This window comes from Marasmius oreades, chromosome 6 (genome assembly GCF_018924745.1).
Source record: "Marasmius oreades isolate 03SP1 chromosome 6, whole genome shotgun sequence".
In the NCBI taxonomy this organism is placed as follows: Eukaryota; Fungi; Basidiomycota; class Agaricomycetes; order Agaricales; family Marasmiaceae; genus Marasmius; species Marasmius oreades.
This window is the reverse complement of record NC_057328.1, coordinates 3,253,706-3,269,435: the sequence shown is the minus strand read 5'-3', so window position 1 is coordinate 3,269,435 and position 15,730 is coordinate 3,253,706. Positions and strand designations below refer to the sequence as shown.

Sequence of the window (15,730 nt, the reverse complement as noted above, 5' to 3'; positions counted from 1 at the left end):
AGAGATTCAACGATAATGTATGGGCTGGGGCTACCAGGAGCAAAACCCGGCATTGACATACCGATCACGAAGGAGGATAACGTCGAGATGGGTGTCATATCCCAGCAGCTAAGGTGGATGGGCTTATCTAAGACGCGCCATTCCAGAAGTTGCGAAATGGTGTTCAGCAGTAGGAACGAATCGTTCTGTGATGACTATATTCTATCCAGTTTCCTTGTAGTGAGTTTCTCCTTGAATCGTCTGGATGGCTGCCGCTTTTTTACCGACCATATGCCTTTCATCTCCAGAACCCAAAAAGGCTGCAAAGTTGGAAAAAATAGTGGAAAGGGGGAAGAAGGTATGGATTACATGGCTCTTCTCTTGCCCAAAAACACTAAAATGTTTCTCGATCATAGTGCCAACCTTGTCGAGAATCGTCTCATATGCTTCCTTGCGGAACCTCTGTGCATGGTCGTCCCATCGTGCGATGATTTCAGAGACGAAAGATTCCTTCAACAACTTACGGATGGTTTCCGGGTAGTTCTCTCGTACGACCGGTGAAAGGAGAAATCAGCATTACGAAATCCAAAGTAACTGAGAGACAGAGCTTACTCGTTCGTCCTTGGCAGACTCTAGGCGGTTTCTGTTATCCGGTCACTGCAAAACAGATGCTGGGTGACGTGGCCGATTTCACTTCACTCGATTGCCGTGGCACGCTATCAGCATATGGCTGAGCGTTTAATTCAGCGGAGTATGCAACATAACAATCGCCGCGGCGTGTTCACGAGCAAAACCCTAGTTCCGCCACCTCAGGCTGTCCTTCACATCCAAACGGGGGCGGCCATCCGAGGCCTCACTTCGTGAGGTGTTTTCACTGTTCATCTCATAGATAAATGACGCGAGCATGAACGGTTATGGTAGTGCCGACACTAAGATGTCTTTCACTGTCCTCTCAATGCATGTCAGAGACGTCTTGTTTGACTTCTCCCGCGTATAACGTTGAGGAGCGTAACTCCTGATCTGAAGATCCCCGGCTTCACGAGGCTTATCCAAGGTCCCCCAGCCATCGATTGCTCTCAGTGATCCCGAGGATTGTGTATCTTTTCAAATTCCGGATACGTTCATTGAAGTTCCTTGAATTTTCCAGTTGTATGATGTCTATCTGCGGAAGCGGCCCTCGGTAAAAGGTTAGCAGTGCCTTGCATCTTTAATGGAACCCACGGCCTGAGGGAGTCGTCTGGCAGCTGGCTTTGGCTTTTTGGGAATACAAGGTCTAATATTGGCCAGCATGCCGACCACTACTCAACATGAGCGACATCTGGAAGAGTTGGCGCTCCAAAACTCCCTTTTGGTTTTAATCTGGCAAGCTTTACCAAACCATTTCGATACCTATAAAGCTGTTGCTTTTCGCCCCAACATCTCAAAGTCATATCTTAACAACTCTCAGCTCCAAGCCTCCAAAACTGACAATGACTCTGCAACGCGGAATTTGTTAGTGAATCCTCTCCTTCCCTTGTCACTGTTTCATCGTTGTCTATAGACCACATCGAGAACGCTGGGGCTCCCAGTGCCATCGATCTCTATAATGGTACATTTCCCTTCTATTCGACTTGACAATACTCGACTGTGTCTGTCATTTCTAGGCGGCTCCAGTGACGGTCAGCACCTCCATCCCTTGTACGGTGTACCGTCGTATATATCTCATGTGGTCTGCAGGTACACCTATCGCTGGCTGGTGTTTTACACCAGACACGATCGGCGGGCATCAGCTCTGGCTTGCGGAACCAATCCCCAACATGAACGATACGTTTACCCTTTGCAACCTAACCAGCGGTACCTACATGGATCTTTACAACGGCACGTAGCTTCATATCTTTCACATACTTATGGTTCTCACGATTGGCCAGGTGGTTCCGAAAGCGGCACCGCAATCAATGGTTGGGCGGGAGCCGGCGCCATCACGACCAATACCCACCAGCTCTGGATCATCAAAAAGGCGTGCGACGGTAAGAACTACAGGTAAGAAACACGCGTAGCTGTTCTGGTTTCCCTCTGGTATTCACTGCCCTCACAGGATCCAGAATTATGGAAGTAAAAGTAGAGCTTCATCGTAGACCTCCCGTTATTTATTGCGCTGACAACCTTTTACTATAGCCTTCGTTGATCTCTACAATGGGTGTGTAGCTTACCTTATTGCTCCTTACGCCCCCTCATCACGTCCTTTTAACAGTGGCAGCTCTAATGGGACCAAAATCACTGGATGGCCTGGAAATTGGACCGAACACAACACTCACCAGGAATGGCACTTCAATAGGATGAGCGTCTCCAGTGCGGAGGCCAAATCGGCTGTCGAGAGGAACCCTCACATTAAATGCGGGACTTACAGAGGATACAACCTCGATGGAGAGTATGTTACTCGTACTTCAATGCATTCTACGACCGACTGACCCGATACGGCAATACTCACAGATATCTTGTCCTCCCTAACTCTTTTTTCACTCAGATTTGGAAAGACTCCGGTCTTCCTAGTCGCAAATGGCGTAAGGAAATCTACGATTCCGATGACTTTGCTATAGGTGCAAATGCTTCAAACGTACATACAGAGCACCGGAAATCTGACCTCCTGTTTTTTAGCCATGAAGGCCGCCGTTGGGAAGTGGAACGCCGACAGCTGGAAGGCTAATGTAAGTCACTCCCAATCAGCATGTTAGTGGCTAAATGCGTGCAGGGCTTCGGTATCTTCTGTGGAGTTATGCTTGGTATCAACAAGGCTGGAGATAAGGCCCATGCTTACAACTTCACGCTCACCAAGGACCATTGCGACATTGTCTTCTTTGAGTAAGCTCCACCGGTTCGGCTTCGAGGTGCAGTTGCTGATCCATCACCTCCCTTACAGGCCTCAAGACGGTGAATACCTGGTAGGAGATTGAGTCGCGTATTTATCCCTCATTGACTAACTTGATTGTATTCAGAATGACATTGGCTATGACGGTTACATGGCGTTCTACTGAAGGGACGGGTGAAAAGACTTGTTATGGATTCCGGGATACGAAATTTACAGTCCAAGAGAAAAGAGGCGGGAAAAGAGGCGGTAAAAAAAACAATGATCCGTGTGTGCCAAATATCCGATGAACAGTCATACGTATAATCCAGACAATTGAATTACTTCTCACTGCGCTGTGCCTTATGTTCCTCCGAGCTCTTTGAGAGAGTATTGGCGAAGACCATCTTCTGTCGGGACACAATATCGTTGTCGTCATCCTCGGTCCCACTTCCCACTACGATTGGTAGCTTGACCTGGATCGTGGACTGAGTCCCGTCAACAACAACTCTGTTCAAATAGCGGTGCCAGAATAACCAGCAACTGATCCGCGAGTCAAAGAAGTCGATACTTACAGTAGCGAACTGGAAAGACGGCGAGGATGTAACCACAGAACGATCATAGCAAAAGACACAACACCTAGACGGATTCTCTGGCGACGACCATGCGAGAACATCGGTGGATATCCGTTGTGAGGAGGTTAGATTCGCGATTGGTTGCCATTGCTAGGATCTGGGGTCCTCCAAGTAGACGCCCTAAGTACATCTCGTCACGACAAATCCTCCAGAAGCAATTTTGTATCCGGCACTAAGAGTGGGCACGCCTTTGAGACTGGTTCAATGAGACTAGGCGAAGACGCGAGATGATACCCGTAACCCAACGGCGGGTGAAACGAAAACAACTTGGAATTATGCTCCAGTTATGAACTTCAGGAAAGACGAATGTTCTCCCGCCGGTGAAGAGGAACAAAGAAATATGTAAGGGAATCCAGCCGTGGTGGCGAAGGTATGATGGTAAGTTCAAGCGGACTCAGGCTCCTTCCTTTTTCGGAAGATTTTCGGTTGGCCCAAATTTGAGTAAATTCCACTGGCACGATTTTGTTTCAGGACAGCCAATCCCATTTCTACGAAGCTGTCGTCCACTGGCAGCAACTCAACCTTTCTCTGGCATGTTACATTACATTCGCGAGGGAAGCCACCCCCCGGCAGAATTATGGGGTAGATCTATGAGACATTGGGATCCTCAGACGATGAAGGGCTAAAAGCTCTTTTGGAGTGCGTTACATTGGGTTTTTAAAATTCTTCAACCATGCTAATTTCATAAATCATAGTCGGATTCAAAAGATCGTGCAGGATTTACGCTCCACAATTACACCGGTGTATCCTTCGATATCAAAGGTTTTGCTACGACATCCAATTCGAACGATACCGACCGCGGCGGTTCTCGGCTTCATGCAATCAAGCTATGCCGTTTGATCAATCGTGAAGAACCTGAACAGCATCGCAAACGACACGGATCCGTTGAAATTTGTCTATTACGCTACGGCATACAAGCCATTCCTATCTCTGTTCAACATGACGGGCGTGGCACAGATGAATCCAGACCTCGCGGGCATTGGTGAGTTTCGATATGTCGATCTTCTTAAATCCAGTTTATTGAACGTTCTCCCTGGGCTTTTTTCATTATTTTCTCTTTCTGAACAGTTAATTACGCTGGCACTGTTCTCTAGAGGTTCGGCAGCTTGCCGATAGTTCCAAAGTCGTTCGGTTCAACTTCAAGAACGGAACTGAGGATGCGTACAAGACGTATCCGTTCATGGGTAGCAGCTCAGGGGAAGTTCCACTCCAACAGTTCATTCAGCATCTTCAGGTCCGTACCGTGACCCTCGTCCTTTGCTTTCATGCCTTACCTTACATTACTTATTGACTCGATGATATCTCGTTTCTAGCCCGCTGCCATTAACAGTACAGCAGATTGGTGTACAGTCTGTGGCAACGACAAGGACAGAGGATGCGGCGCTTTGGCTCTGGCAGCATCTGAAGCCCAAGAATCTATCCACCAGAAGATCGGTCCAGTCGGGGCTGGAGTCCTTGGGGCCGGCTTGACACTGTTTGTCGCGATTGTTATGTTGTTAGTGTTATCCTTCCTGGGATTGGTCGCTTTTGGAAAGAAGGGCAAGCGTCGCAGTATTGGAAGTGTTACCTCTTATGTGAGTGGTGCTGGCTGATATCTAACATTCGAGTCCTTGTGCTAAAACAAAAGACACTCGGAAAAGGCCTGAATAACACTTGTCCAAGGATTGTCCGACTCTCAAAGCTCGTATAGGTCCTATCGCCGTCTTTTTCCTGCCATATGTGTCTCCAATTCCACACCCAGATCTTAGACAGTCTGGGGACGCTCGAACTGCCACGAAAAACGAGATTGTCAGCCTGCAAACGGTTTCTTATCCGGCGTCGCTCATCGTCATCCAGAATGCCGGTAGGAATGTCGGCTCGTTTCTTATCTCCTCCTTGGTGGATCCTGTCACGGCGACCCGATCATATCCTTCCGCCTACCGGGCCTAATACTGATATTTCCGTAGCAAGCAAAAGAAGGGCATAATGGCCGGGATGCTCTCTTCCTGTTTTGCATTCCTGCCCGGAAATCATATTGGTGACTTGGCGGCCGTGAAGAAATGGAAGGGCCTATCCAATGTAGATGGGTCTGCTCCTGAGGTGTTACGCATCCAGATGCACTTCGGGGCATCAAGAAACAGTCAAGATTCTCGAAACCTACATTGGCGACTCCAAACATCCCTTTGCACAGTAAGCCGTGTTTTGTGTCACTCTCTCGGTTGATCTTAATCATCTCCAGGTTACGGACACTTCCCGGTGGTTGGCTAGATTCCTGATAACTCGAAGTGGTACATGACTCTCATCGTTGCCTACACCCACCCCTTCTCCCGCGGCTCCATTCATATCACATCACCCGATCCCCGAGTTCCCCCAGCTATTCAGCCCGACTATCTGTCCAATTCTGCCGACTTGGATATACTCTCAAGGGCGGTTGATTTTACACTTCGGCTTTATGAAACTCCACCGCTCAAGGACATAATCATAGCGCCCGTGGCACCACCATTCTCGAAGTCGGACAGTGATTCTGAGAAACTGAACAAGTTTTCTTGCGAGGTGATATCAACAGTGCATCACCCCGTGGGGACGGCTTCTATGCTACCGAGGGAAGACGGCGGAGTAGTGGATCACGACCTCCTGGTCTATGGAACTGCTAACCTGCGTGTCGTGAGTGGGTCTCCGTGTTCGACTATGAGCATTGAAATCTGACTTTCAGGAATAGATCGATTGCTCCATCATGCCATTGGTAGGTCTTTGCGCCGTGAAATTAGCGGCATGTGGTATTGATGTTGCGAAAACTATAGCTCATCTCGTGCAATATTGTTACGCTCGCATATGCTATTGGAGAGAAGGTCAATTAACTTTTTCTTTTGCACAATTCATGGCATTCTCACCAAGGACGCCATTCAACAGGGCTCTGATATTATCAAGAAAGCTAACGGCGATTGAGTACATTGTATTTTATGTGTCAATAATGGAACATTTTACTGCGGTTTTCGCACCAAGGGTGTCGGTTCGACCAGAGATATACACAAGTCTGTACTTGCGAGAGTCGACTGTTGTTTTCAGAAACCATTTGGAGAAGGCCTGATTTATCGACTGTAACATTACTCCCGAGGTGCACTCCAGGATCCAGCGACGTTCTGATTTCGATGGAGCTGACCTAGATGGAAAATCAAGATGAGGACACGTCTGGATCTCAGGGCCGTTCCGCCGGTTGAACTTGAAGAGAAACTGATGCTGAACCACTCCAAAACCAAAAGGAACCAGGATTGAATGCACGATATTTATACCGTCGAAGCCTTTCGTTTGCCTTTCGTGGTAGCAATTCCTGACTCAAAGAGCGTAAGGAATGCAGATTTGGACTCCGTCGAGGCGGATGGTTCATTCAATAGAAGACGGAGACAGGCGACGCACTGTAGTTAATGCTGTAGTGGGTGGGCAGTCATGCTCGACTTATGTTGCACAGGCAGATCGAGGTGCGCGGAAATCTGTAACCATGAGAGCTTAAGAAAGGGGAAACAACAGATCTGGCTGTTACCTCTTGCTTTGGGCAGAGTCCCGGACTGTCAGTTAGGTTTGCCTTCTCAACTTGGTGTGCTGGCAATCTGGGTTTGGGTGTTTTCTGGGACTCAGGCGTCCTCTCAAATGCTGTCTCTCACTGGTTTTGACGGAGGATGAGTCGCGTTAATGTGGAGTTCAATAATTATCACAGGATTTTGCGAGTGGTGGTACGGGTGCTGACACAGGTGTTCATCTTGCCGCTCAAAGCCCCTGGAGTGCTAGCACTGTTCAAAATTCCCATGGTTGACAGCATGCATGCACGCCGAGCACAGGCAATCGATGAACATGCAGTTTCCTCATCCTTTCCCTCTCGCCATCACCTTGAACTGGCCCAACGATGTCTTCAGGTCACTTTTTTGAGGGTTCATCCAAGATACATTTCTCTGGCAATCCGTTATTTACGAATGCAAAGAAGGTCACAATCAACAACTATTCAGCGCCAGCACGCACGGCACCCGAACTTGGAATATTGAGCACTCGGAGGGACGACGACCAATGGTTGACTTTGGTGCGTAGACGTACAGTCATGGATCATGATTCTCGTTGTGGCTTACATGAAGCACTAGCGTGGCAGCGGACAAAGGCTCAGACGGATCGACATGTGCGATGTACTCATCCTGCGCGAGGTGTCCTCAGAGACGCATCGTCTATCGGTCAAATTGAAGCCCACGAACCCATTCCGAAACAGAGTGAAAAGTTTTGTGAAGATCCGGAAAAGGAGACAAAGTGCGGAAATTGTTCCTGGGTTTGGAGATCGACGGTTTACGGTCGTTTCACTTGAGCCCGAGGACAATGGAGATGTTGAGAGGATACAGAGGGTAAGCATTGTGGGTTCACAGAGACGCTGAGGTTGACATACTGGGCTAGGTATTGGAGCCACTTTATGAAATCGGTCTCTCTCAACGGTGAGTGCTGATATCTATCTTTGGCTACATTTCTTATTTTTATGCAAGTCGAGTTTGCCTTACACAACTGTTTGGAGTGGGTCGGTCAATGACACCAACACCAATATACCACGATGGTGTGTTTTGCGAATGTCCTTACATTAGTCAATACTGATTTGCGTCTAGAGGTCATCGATGGGTGGACTTTCATGGAACAATACTGGAAGACACCAATTGTGGGGACCTACCTGGTTTACAGATTTGTGCGGATGTCCACCTCAAAAATTGTTTATCTTTTGAAGCTCATCTCGTGTTTAGGTCAATTCATTTTTCGACGTACTAGATGACGGAATGTTACAGAAATTGTCAATTCCGGTAAGCGCTCTGTAACGTCTGCTGAAGTCTAAAAACAACTTCATTCAGGTTGAAACTGGGTGGACGTTCAATCTGAGGACTCGTTCATTCCAGTATGACGTCATAACAGCGGCACTCTCCGACGAAGACGAAGAGCCCTATATGCATCGACTGCCCCCACTTCCGCACAAGTGCAATCCACTGCTCGATTCCAACGAGATCGTCCGCGCTGTTCCGGATCTCTTACAGCTGGTTTCGTCATTTGCAGATCTTACGTCATGGAACCCCCGCCATCATAACATCCTAACATTTGGCACTGTTATTGATCGCAGAAAACCTGGAATCCTCGCGTACTTTCCGTCCATCCCATCTCCTGTGTGGTCCTGTCGGTTTCCTACTATTGGCACTCCCGACATCAGTGCCAAGTATTCGAAATCAGGTGATTCGACCTTTTCAGAGTCATTTCCCAATGCTAACCATTTTACAGTCCCTTCGCTAGTTGATCTCACTTTCGCGAAGAATCACAATAAATGGAATTTGCATGTTCATTTCTCATTACGACTACCAGAGGATTCCCGGCGATTCCGGACTGCCTTCCTTACGCACTCACTTACTCATCGTCCTCGTGTTCCCGGTGACTTGGGTATGAAATTGGCATAGCTTTATAGTCTTCACTACTAACACGCATTATATTTCAGTGTTCATTGATGAGCTTTGCTTTTTCCTCAACGGCACCTTCACATCTGATCCGTCAAGTTGCAATCCACCGAAATACCTACATGTCCCGCCTCTTTCCCCCAAATGGATCGACAACATGCCCTGCCTTCGCTGGCCACCAAACGCCCGAATCTTTTACTGGTCCTTTGACCGTCGTGGGAGGATGGAGATACCAGAAGAGGACTGGGAGAAGTATGAAATCCCAAACCTGGAAGTGCAGACATTTGTCGGGTCAACGTGGCATAATGACAAGTATCAGGCAGTTGCGGAGTATTTTCATCTTACCAAGTATGACCTTGGTGGTCAACAGTTTGCTGACGATCATGGGTATCCGATTCTCGTCCAAGGTAAGAGACTTGAATCCTCGATAATTGATCAAAATTACTCACAAGATTTATCCCCAGGTGACCCTCACGCTGCCGAAATCCAAGCTTCACGAAACACCATCACGTCCGGGAAATCGGAAATGGCAATTAAAGGTCAAGAAGTCATTCTAAGTACATGCTTCTCCATGACCACTCAGATTCTTCTCTACCACCACAGACTCACCGGCGGGTTCTCCTTTCTTCGCTTGGCCGGAGAGCTGAAGATCTTTCAGAGTCCGGAAGGTGGCATTTAATCGGATAGCTGAGAAAACATATTGGAGAAACGGCACATGTTATACTGGATGCTCTCGGAAGAGCGAGGCCAACACTGGCCAAATCCGCGCAGTCAACAACTTGGCATAGTTTGGCCTGGTAGTAATACGTTGTGATAATCATTTCCCAATAAAATAACAAATTACAGCGTTTTCGTGCCGGTGCCTCAGACGGGCTAGCTTCAGATGCTGTCGAGGCGTTGCTCTCTACGTTGACCTCGATCTTCAAGTATCGGGACACCATCTACGAGCCCGGATATCCTCGAATTGACATGCTTATCTCTTCGCGAAACTCTTCCCAAATGTTTACCAGAGATTCAACGGACCATGCATGGCAGAAGTTTGGGGTTCGGTTCTCAGGAAGGTGAAGGCGAGCTTGAGAGAGAAGGTCGTTCTGTTGATAGTAGAGGACTTGAGAGACATTGAGGATGCTGTTGGGCGGCGTTTCGTGTCTGCTTGAAAGGTTGGTCTGTTCTCCGCGTTGTGGTTTTTCTTTGATTAACATTCTCGCAGGCTGTATCTCAAACGCTTCATACAGTTACACCATCGTCAATGAGCCACTACCTCTCTTGTGGAGAAAACGTGGTTTCGCTTTACACCCTTCTTCATTCACCACGTAAAAGGAGCAGACTAATTCAGCGCGATAACTGACATTGTCCTAAAGGAATTTGCCAACGCCTCGTCCCACGACTCCGAACGTTTATGACGTGTAATGGAAGTCGCCGCAGCCTTCATCGCGTCGGTCCGTAATGGGTCTCGAGTCTCGACTTGCCAACCAAAATATTACACAGCTAGTATACGGCGTATTGCCAGCGTCCGTTCCAGCAGAGTTACAACCCTCTCTCCTGAAATCATCGTCAGCGCTGCTGACGGCAGGTGATAAGAGTTTCTTGGATGTCATCTGGTCGTGGTTATTTGGCTCGACTGTAGGAGGATGAAGAGATGGACAGCTTCACGCTCAAGCTTCACGGAGTTTTGAGTGAACTTGGATGGGGAGGATGGAAGATGATTGCTCAACCTGTGTTGGTCAAGAAGACGAATAGAGTGTTGGAGACGGAGACAGAGACTTCAACCAAGGGTAAAGAGTCGATTAGATTGCTTGCTACGCTTTGTCGCAGGTGAAGTCGATCTGGTGTGGAGGAGAAAGGTTGAGGAGTGGTCATATAGTAAGAGATTGAAGGAGTTTGCTGGTCGAGCTGGGTCTCTTGCACTAATTCCGCATTAATAGATTCATTCTGAGAGGTGGTAGAGATAGTTTGAAGTGGTTGCTTGGTCATGAATCAGGGAACGGTGGAAAGTGATGTCGAGAGTGAGTCGTCCAAGCTCTTTCCGAATCTTCCGACGAGTCGTTCATTGTCGTCTAATTATAGAGTCAAGTTCTACGACGAAGCGTCGACTACGGGGTCGAGAGCTAGCCGGGGGTCGACCAAGATCTAAATGCTGTACATACTTGATTGTGAATAAACAGGGTCAAAAAAAATTAGTTCAAAAATATACCGCCGCACTTACCATAAATTGAGGTAGCGCTGAAAAAGCGCCCGAGTCCTTCCCTTTCCTCCTTCCAGTGGTACCCTCTCAAAAAAAAGAAGGAGAAGAACGGAAAGCAATGGCAGTCATCAACGACAGAGACGAGATCCAAAATTGGGCGGGGCTCGCCAACAATGGCCAGTTGACTGTGGTCGTACTCGGTAAGCGCTCTCTCTTCCTCAGCGCCTCGGCTCAGCAAGCGCCCTGAGGGCGGCGCCTGGGTCGACGCTTATTAGCGCTTTGGCCCAAGTTGCTAACATTGAAAAAGTCTGTACAGGACTCTTTGGACTCTACCGCTACCTCAGATCCGTCATCTGCCCTTGCATCACCCCATTCGAATTAGACCTAGCTTCGAGGATCCTCGACGATACCTATCAAGCTGCAGAGCGCGACGTGCCAGATTGGGATGATATTGCGAATGACTATCTCAGGTTCCTCCCCATTCACTGTACACAACGACTGCTTGATAACTGACGATTTTTGTCAGTCTTAGAATTGAGGCTACCCATATCCGCGAGAAAAGTCTCCAAGGCTCGTCTTGGAAGACATGTCTCGGTTTCCACCCCGCATTGATGTTCGATATTGCCTATTATCATACCAAATGTGAGGAACTGAAGTGTAGGATCCTCGTACGTTCTCCTCCAGGTGATCTACTTTTTTCTGCTGATATACTTTTTCAAGACCGCCCACGAACGAAACCTCCGAAGTCACCTTGGGGCAGAACAATATCGACGGCAGTTCTCGACAACGACGAGGTTGCCACCTCAAACTGCATTCTTTGCATCTGCCTATGAAAGCCCGTTCCGTTCACTTGCACAGTATGAGGACTATTCTCCACGTCCTTACAACGCAGAGATTTAATCTCTTATCGATATCAATCATGGATCGGACGTTGCCCGGCTTGTTCGCTCCAACCCCATGATCGCTTTCTCAACAGCACCTAAACTGTAAACAGCATTCCTAACATGGTGCAGTGCCCGGACGTAAAGGAACCCGCACTGTCCCCAACACTTCTATCGCTATCTTCGGTTATGTTCCGCACTTGCTATCTTTTGCTATTCATTATCTGCTATGCTTTGTCGTTTTGAGTTCGTATATGGTACATATATAATATGGGTCTCCCCCATGCTGTCAGAGTTTATGATTACGATTCTGAGAATGCATTTCCTTGACCTCACCACGAATCGGATGGGTTCTCCTTTCTTCGCTTGGCCTGGGCATTTAATGGGATAGCTGAGAAAATAAGACAAACGGCACATCCCACTGGATGCTCTCAGAAGAGCGATACCAACGACCAAATCCGCATGGTAAACGACGGATACTTTCCAGCAAGTTGGTTGTTTATGACTGCAGACTTGAGATCGATATATGTATGTCGATTTGTAACCTGGTCAGCATAAGGGCCCGACACGGATCCGAGGGGCACCATTCCTCCAACCGGCGAGGATATCGAAAGGATCAATGAGTATTGACATATTGACGCGCGACGCGCGATCTGCCATTGTGCAGCCGGTGAAGGGAGGCAAGCATGGCCGAAGGAGTGTTATGCCAGAGGTTCGTGAGTAGTCGGAATGAAGGTTCAAGTTATAGAGCAACCTCTGTTAAGGCAAGTAGACGGTTGGCTGACTGGAATTGCTTAAAACAAGCTAATCGAGGGCGAGGTGTATGAGTTGCTGATAGTGATACCACGGCAGAATGAGGAATGAGAGGGAGGTTGATGAAAGTGAGGGGACAGAGAACACTTCGAGCAGCGAGGTCGATGTTGGCGATAGATAGCAGTTGCAGTAGCTTCAGCACCGGAGTACTGCATGGGGGTCTAGAGACTCGGGAGCGAGGTTTGATGGAAAGCCTTCGACTCTGACCACCGAATACGATTCGTTCAGCTACATGCATGCCCTTCCATCCCAACAAGACACGGGCCCCGCCGGTTCTGGGTCGACATGTGTCGGAAGGGATGGGGTGGATTTGTGGATTTGATCAGGGTAGCTGTTGTACAAGGGGGGGAGGTGGACAGGAGGTATGGGTATGAAGAGAACGGGCTGAGGGAAGGTAAATTAGGGAGGGATAACAAGTATGCATATGAGCTTGAGCTTGTGTGGAGGGGAGGCTGGGAAGCAGTGAGGACAAGGAAGAGGCGACACGCCATAACACCGAACTTATGGATCTAGGTTTGAGAACGTGGGCCAGATTTTGGAGACCTTGCCAGTGGGAGACAATGTAAAACCGTCCGAGACGTGTAAATGTCATTGACTGCGTTGTTCTGGTCGATTCCTAGCCATGCAGCCCACTTTCCCCCAATCCAATCCTCCTTTGATGTCTTGTTGCTTTTTCCCATTTCATTCGCATCCAGCTCTGCGCTGAGATCTTCGATCCGGTATTTGTATATCTAATTGGGTTTACAAATGCTTTCTATGCGGTAGAAGAGAAAAGAGGATGGCAACATCCGAACGTTGGGCCGGCCATGTTTGCTCCACCCACATCGAGGCTACTCAAAAGCTACCCCGCTCTTTTATTGTCTGGTCAGTCGGATATTGTCGTTGTTGCCTACGGAATGATGACTGAAATTAGGTTGTGGGAGAGATTTAGAGAGGAAGGTGGTTCACTAAGCGCCCACAACTTGAACTTGTCCTCCATCATCGCACCGAGGTTTGTCCGCTGAACAAAGAGGTCGCACAGAACACTTTCGAACCCTGTAACTACAGTGAGTAGGAGCTACAAGCTGGTCTGTTGTTCATATGGTGTCGGTCGCCAGCAGACTATGAGTGGTGGTTGGACGTGTTCCATGCAACTTGAAATATCCCTGTCATCTTGAGGAACCTCTGGTGAGTCGTGTCTTTGTAATCTAAGCTCTTTGAAGACTAATCATTCAACGTATTCCTAACAGATATCCATCCCGCCGGATGTACCTCGACGCCAGCCCTCCCACCGATTCCCTATTCTCAACACATCGTTTTCGACCTTCGTCACTCAAGCTGCCTTCACCTCGATGCCCAAGGCTCTCGGGTCCAGAAGCCTCTGTTTATTCACGGCTACCAGAGACCGCGAATACGAATTCTCATCACACATGAAACGGAATTCGCACTGCTTGATGTTGATGGGATAAGTTCGGCGTCCAGGACGAGAGAAGACCAAACGCCAACCAAATGCCGTTGCTGACCAGCTTGTTGAACCCACCAGTAACTGGATGTTGGGCAGAGGACACATCTAGTCACTGGTCAGCCGTATCGTCCCCGTCACGGAAATACACCACTTTTGTGTTACTTTGGCACTTCAAGTTCTCAAGTTCTCCCCCTTCCGAGCTACAACTTCTACTATCCTACTATATCATATTATACCGCAGCACATGACACCAAGCGCTCACTCATGCAGCGAATCCGCAGTATCATTCATCCCCCAACATAATGAAGTTCTCTATAACGCTAAACCAACCCGCAGAACCTCCACCATCGCCAAACATCGGTCCCTGATTAGATGCATATAGTTCTCGGGAAACTATATTCCCCACTCGTATCATGCCTTCTGAAAACGAAGGTTTAGATTGGAAAGTCGTCGTCAAACTTCTGCTTCAGACTCGATATTCTCGCCACTTCCATATGATGGCACGAAAACGGCTGCTCGCGGTCTCTCGTTGCAGTTGAAAAGTGAACATCTGGATGATGCACTTGATCTACAAGTAGTGAAGAATCTATTCTTCATCGGCAAATGTTTTGCCGCTATTCCCCTGGAAGCCAACGAGGCTGCAGAGACTGAAGAGGATGACGAGGCGACTTCCGATCAGCAATCGAATGGGAATCCATTACTATCGTACCAAATGCGATCTGCGATCATTGCGAGGGAACAAGGCATCGATGCCAGTAAGTCAACATCTCTAGTTTGGTATCAGACACGATTATCTGACGTCGTTCAGAGTAACTGGGTCAATCGACCCATGGCAGTGTTACGCTGGTTTGCAGTGATGGCATCGTATCTTGAAAGCGGCGTACTTTAACGATTCCTCGTTCATATTCTCTCTCCGGTGTACCGTATCACTGAAGACGACACGATACACGATCCGAAGATGTGTGAGTAGTTACGAATGGCATGAGCCTCGCCATTATCTAATGCAATCCCATGTAGCCGAGCCCAAGGATGTCTCTGTCGAATTGCGGGACCTTGTCCAATCCAAAGTTGGTGCTACCAAGTTCTCAGGCGTCTATAATCAGATAAGACAAGGAGTTCTGTATGTTCAAAAGGAAAGGAAAGAAGCCAAAATCCTTCCCCTGGCAAGCTGTGGCGAGTCGCAAAGTGCACCGGAACGCGGTGAAAAAGGATGGCCGCAAGAGAAAGTCCAGATGTTCAGGTGCGTCGTTCTTATTTTGCCTGTCGATGTCTTCCTTAACTTATACTACTCCAGCGACGGGAAAGGAAAGCTCAAAAGGAGAAGAGAAGCTTGAAGAGTTTGCGATATGGTTAGATCATCTATTTGCAGAGGGATTCTTTGTTGACATGTATCGAAAGCTGTTCTGTATGGTAGACGTTAGGAAGGATCGGAGCGCGTTGAATTAACGCTACAGAACAAAAAGGTCATGCAGCTAACTGAAGGAAAGGCTTGGGCTCCGATCGACGTAGATCTTTGCATTCGAGACCGGGTAGGGAA

The 15,730-nt window shown here is 48.2% G+C and overlaps 6 protein-coding genes across 7 annotated transcripts; all 6 read left to right on the top strand.

Moving 5' to 3' along the window:
• Positions 1 to 1,448: 1,448 nt before the first annotated feature.
• Positions 1,449 to 2,990, top strand: E1B28_010527 (uncharacterized protein; the record flags this gene model as incomplete). Its single annotated transcript, XM_043155498.1, has 13 exons — positions 1,449 to 1,470; positions 1,520 to 1,567; positions 1,623 to 1,637; positions 1,696 to 1,836; positions 1,887 to 1,998; positions 2,054 to 2,076; positions 2,134 to 2,155; positions 2,210 to 2,386; positions 2,449 to 2,555; positions 2,614 to 2,663; positions 2,708 to 2,817; positions 2,876 to 2,897; positions 2,952 to 2,990. The coding sequence occupies 13 exons, from the start codon at positions 1,449 to 1,451 to the stop codon at positions 2,988 to 2,990; spliced, it is 888 nt and encodes a 295-aa protein (XP_043007967.1).
• A 1,625-nt stretch (positions 2,991 to 4,615) lies between these two features.
• Positions 4,616 to 5,081, top strand: E1B28_010526 (uncharacterized protein; the record flags this gene model as incomplete). Its single annotated transcript, XM_043155497.1, has 3 exons — positions 4,616 to 4,669; positions 4,749 to 5,009; positions 5,076 to 5,081. The coding sequence occupies 3 exons, from the start codon at positions 4,616 to 4,618 to the stop codon at positions 5,079 to 5,081; spliced, it is 321 nt and encodes a 106-aa protein (XP_043007966.1).
• Positions 5,082 to 5,706: 625 nt separating this feature from the next.
• E1B28_010525 (uncharacterized protein) lies at positions 5,707 to 6,360 on the top strand (the record flags this gene model as incomplete). Its single annotated transcript, XM_043155496.1, has 4 exons — positions 5,707 to 6,078; positions 6,134 to 6,157; positions 6,216 to 6,263; positions 6,325 to 6,360. 4 exons carry the CDS (start codon positions 5,707 to 5,709, stop codon positions 6,358 to 6,360), a joined length of 480 nt encoding a protein of 159 aa, XP_043007965.1.
• Positions 6,361 to 7,132: 772 nt separating this feature from the next.
• On the top strand, positions 7,133 to 9,718 carry E1B28_010524 (uncharacterized protein). Of its 2 annotated transcripts, XM_043155494.1 has the most exons (11): positions 7,133 to 7,483; positions 7,542 to 7,793; positions 7,843 to 7,880; positions 7,929 to 7,996; positions 8,046 to 8,122; positions 8,178 to 8,234; positions 8,283 to 8,652; positions 8,701 to 8,856; positions 8,912 to 9,277; positions 9,335 to 9,409; positions 9,474 to 9,718. In XM_043155494.1, the coding sequence occupies exons 1-11, from the start codon at positions 7,313 to 7,315 to the stop codon at positions 9,515 to 9,517; spliced, it is 1,674 nt and encodes a 557-aa protein (XP_043007963.1). In that variant the 5' UTR covers positions 7,133 to 7,312; the 3' UTR covers positions 9,518 to 9,718. The 2 variants fall into 2 exon arrangements, with proteins under 2 accessions (XP_043007963.1, XP_043007964.1); XM_043155495.1 differs by having other exon boundaries at positions 9,335 to 9,718.
• Positions 9,719 to 11,173: 1,455 nt separating this feature from the next.
• Positions 11,174 to 11,955, top strand: E1B28_010523 (uncharacterized protein; the record flags this gene model as incomplete). Its single annotated transcript, XM_043155493.1, has 4 exons — positions 11,174 to 11,255; positions 11,363 to 11,525; positions 11,582 to 11,723; positions 11,776 to 11,955. 4 exons carry the CDS (start codon positions 11,174 to 11,176, stop codon positions 11,953 to 11,955), a joined length of 567 nt encoding a protein of 188 aa, XP_043007962.1.
• A 2,540-nt stretch (positions 11,956 to 14,495) lies between these two features.
• On the top strand, positions 14,496 to 15,527 carry E1B28_010522 (uncharacterized protein; the record flags this gene model as incomplete). Its single annotated transcript, XM_043155492.1, has 4 exons — positions 14,496 to 14,500; positions 14,632 to 14,948; positions 15,211 to 15,433; positions 15,488 to 15,527. The coding sequence occupies 4 exons, from the start codon at positions 14,496 to 14,498 to the stop codon at positions 15,525 to 15,527; spliced, it is 585 nt and encodes a 194-aa protein (XP_043007961.1).
• Positions 15,528 to 15,730: the final 203 nt, after the last annotated feature.

Coding starts and splice junctions, on each gene's coding strand:
- E1B28_010524 (XM_043155495.1), top strand. CDS start 7,313: ATGTCTTCAGGTCACTTTTTTGAGGGTTCATCCAAGATACATTTCTCT. Junction 7,484..7,541: donor ACGACCAATGGTTGACTTTG/GTGCGTAGACGT, acceptor ATGAAGCACTAG/CGTGGCAGCGGACAAAGGCT. Junction 7,794..7,842: donor ATGTTGAGAGGATACAGAGG/GTAAGCATTGTG, acceptor ATACTGGGCTAG/GTATTGGAGCCACTTTATGA.